The sequence below is a fragment of the Morus notabilis genome, unplaced genomic scaffold (assembly GCF_000414095.1).
Source record: "Morus notabilis unplaced genomic scaffold, ASM41409v2 Scaffold2927, whole genome shotgun sequence".
NCBI classification, from domain to species: domain Eukaryota; kingdom Viridiplantae; phylum Streptophyta; class Magnoliopsida; order Rosales; family Moraceae; genus Morus; species Morus notabilis.
Genome location: NW_010365613.1, coordinates 12,898 through 16,520, shown reverse-complemented (window position 1 = coordinate 16,520; position 3,623 = coordinate 12,898). Strand labels below are relative to the sequence as shown.

At 33.1% G+C, this 3,623-nt stretch overlaps 1 protein-coding gene across 1 annotated transcript; it reads right to left on the bottom strand.

The window, feature by feature from the left end:
* Positions 1-58: 58 nt before the first annotated feature.
* Positions 59-832, bottom strand: LOC21384398. Its single transcript, XM_010108379.2, has one exon. The coding sequence runs from the start codon at positions 794-796 to the stop codon at positions 173-175; it is 624 nt and encodes a 207-aa protein (XP_010106681.1). The 5' UTR covers positions 797-832; the 3' UTR covers positions 59-172.
* Between the last annotated feature and the right edge of the window lie 2,791 nt (positions 833-3,623).

Sequence of the window (3,623 nt, the reverse complement as noted above, 5' to 3'; positions counted from 1 at the left end):
TATATATCTATGAAGAAAGTGAGACAAAATTTCAAGTAAAAAGACAATATTTAGCCTATCGATGTGATCTATATAATTACTTTGTCTTGTTTTCGTACCTAAAACAAAAGGAGCTTTTGTCCTTAACAAAGAATACACAAAAAATTAAAAAATAAATAAAGAAGAAGTTTAACTACATGATATCCTTCTCTTTTATTTTCCACTCTATGAATCTGCATGGCGAAAACCTAATCTTATGCTCAGATATGGTTTCAAGCTTTGGCGACCATATTTGATCTTTAGACCCAACAAGTTGTTCATAGTGCTTTTGCAGCTCCGGAGTACTACAAAGAAAGCCACAATTATTGCTAGGACTACCGTTGGATCCAATTTCATTACCTCTTGTAATCAATCTGGTTATGAACTCCGGTGAGACCTTGATCAAAACTCTACCGTTTGATCCCCTCAAGTACTCGAACGGCGAGTCCCCGAAGTTGATGGGACCAGTGTTGGCCTTGTTTTTGAAGGCAGCAAGGGAGGCGGCGGAGAGGACGCCGCAGGCGAAGCGGTCGATGGGAAGGACGAAGTAGGTATGGCCGGGGAGGAGCTCGTCGTGGATGCCGAGCGCCGGGACGGGGTGGCCGATGAAGAAGGAGTCGGCGGGGCAGACCATTCTGTCCGGGAACTCGAACATGATCTCCCCGGCGATGTGCTTCTTTCTTGTGAGGATTCTTGTCGTACCGTCGAAGAATATTAACTTCACAGTTGAATTAGGGCTTGGCTTGAAGCAGGCCGGAGCCATGGCCGCATTCCCCATGAGAGAGAAAGATCAGAGAGCGAGAGAGAGAGAGAGAGAGAGATAATTGTTGTGAGAAATGAAGAAGAGATGTCTATAAATAATAAGAGATGAAGAGGATTGACTTGGATAAAGTCCACGTTAGTTTCCTTATTGTAGGGTTTTGGGGGTCGGTGGTCAGACATGCCGGCTTTGAACATCTCTTTCTTTCTCTCTCTCTCTCTCTAGCCGTTGCGTTAGTTATATGGCAGCTTGTGTGTGTGTATTAAGAGGTGTGGCCTTATTCTTAACCACTACTTGGAGTGATTTTACACCTCATAATTGTTTAATTGATAGTCGTATTTCGCTTACCATAATAGCAATGACCATAATTATATTGCTAGTGTTAATTGTAATTTCTTAACCTTAAATTTGACGTAGCTATATCATATGGTTTATATGATCACTTTATTGGATTAACTATACATGGACAATGATCTTTGAGCAGTTAAAAATAAAACCTAGCATTTTTTTTTTTTTTTAGAATAAAACCTAGCATTGTTAGTCAAAAAAGAAATTGAAAATCAAGTAATATTAGAAAGCAACAAAAAGGAAAAAAAAAAAAACAAAGAAAGAGAATGAGAAACGAACTGGGCGCTGTTGCTAATAGTCAATTTAATTAAGCATACAAACTTATAATAGTGAAGATTCATTTTTCCTTTTCTTATCTTCTATTTGTCTATATCTATATATTTCTAAAGACTAAAATGTCTCTCCATTTCTAGAAGAAGAAAAGAAAATTCTCCATTATCTTTTTTTTAAGAAATAAATAAAATTACAAAACAACCAAATTCATGTGTGTTATTTTTTAGTACACTCATTTTTTTTTAAAGTACATAAGGAAGAAGATAATTAATTCAGATGTTGCTAATTTTTTTATATCTTTCGCACGTCGTTTTACAATTATAAATTAATTATTAGTCTTCAAGAAAAATAACTAATGTAATCTTCAAGAAAAATAAGGGAATTTACAACAGAAAAAGAAAGAAACGGGAAAATAACTGTGTACATCCTCTTATTATATGTACATAAAAGTTCAATTACATACTATAATTTCAACAAAAAGCTTCAGAGATTTAAAAGAAATCTCCTTTTAAAATAGATGTGTTTGAGATCATACATTCAATTGATTATAATTTCTATAATACTAACAAAAGAAAACCACAACTTTCTTATTATTCTCCTTTTGATTTCGTCTCTGTCTCTGAAATAATTTGTTTACTAGGCTTTATCACATTGTTTTTTTTTTGGGAAGCTGGTTTTCATATATCTTGCTTAGAAAGCTTGATTTCAAACTTGTACGACATAATTGGGTGCAACCTGAAATTTCTACGAAGCAAAGAATCAACCAATGACCATCAATATTAAATGCTTCTCAACTACCTTAATAATATCAACTAAATCATTCCAAAAAATCATGATATCATGAGCACAATATTACGAACAACAGCTAGCCGCGGTTTATGAATGCGGTATATATTATTGGCATAGTATTATTAATTACTGGATCCCATAGACAAAATCTCTTTCAAGATTATTTGTAACACAAGCTTTAGATATTGTATAGCTTTTGCGCTACATAGTTTTGAAGTCAAGACTTGGTCCACGACTAATGAACGTGGACGTAATATATATATATTCAAGGGCGGAAGGAGGTGGGGCCGGAGGGCATATGCTCTCCTAGAATTTTTAGAAAATTTTTTTGACCCCTAAATTTTTGATTTTTTTTAATTAAATGCCTATAGTTCTTTAACTTTTTTTTTTTTTTTCATATTTGTCCCAATTAGTTGACCAAAGTTCAAATATTTCTATATATCTAATTTCATGTTGTGTCTATCATATCAAAAGTGATCAAATAAGAAAACATTTTATAAATGACCCATTAATATAATTGTTCTAAAATGTATCCCTATTTAAGAATTTTTCTTTCACACAACCTTCTCAATTGTTATCTCATGAATTCATTTTTTCTAGCTTGCCCTTGTTGATGTGTTTATAATGAAACCTTTTTTTTTATTGTGGCAATCTCAACTTTTAGTTCCTCATATGTACTTTCTATATAATTTTCTATTTAATTTCCCACTAAAATTTTTATTACTCAAATATATTATACGTGTACTCTATACACATGTGCTTTTGAACCGAAAACACAGTTTGATTGAAACCATTCATTTCAATCCATTCTACTATTTTTTTTAAGTAAGTAAAAACTTAAGAGAATGATGAATGTCTTTTAAAAAATTAAACTCTCCACAAAGTTTTATATTTATGCAATAATACAATGAACAAAATTTGTACGTGTGTAACGCATGATTCCAACTAGTTATTAGTATCATGAGTTGATATTTTGAAAATGTTTAACATTTTTTCTGTTCTTAATTTGTGCTCCTCTAAAATAAAATTTTAATTCCGCCATCCTATATATTTGTAGCACTTTTAATAGGGTCCTTATAGGAGTGCCAAATTTGCTTTTGCATTCGTCATAGTCAACTAGTCAAATTTTTAAAGCTAGTTATCCAACCTCAATAGGCATTTGTCTCAACCAAATCATTTAATAACGTCCAAAAAAGTGGATTCACCTGCATTAGCAACGCTCTTTTGCCACTTCAAACATCAATATATATTGTGCAATGAGCTGCAACTTGTTCCCTCTTCCAACTAATTCCATGACCCCGAAGAGCAATTATTAACTTGTTTTGCGCTTTATAGAGACGAAGGGAAAGCGAAACACGCAGTTATATCACATGTTTTATAACTAGCCACTTGCATTTATATATGTGTGTATGATTTCGGATATAGCTACACATAT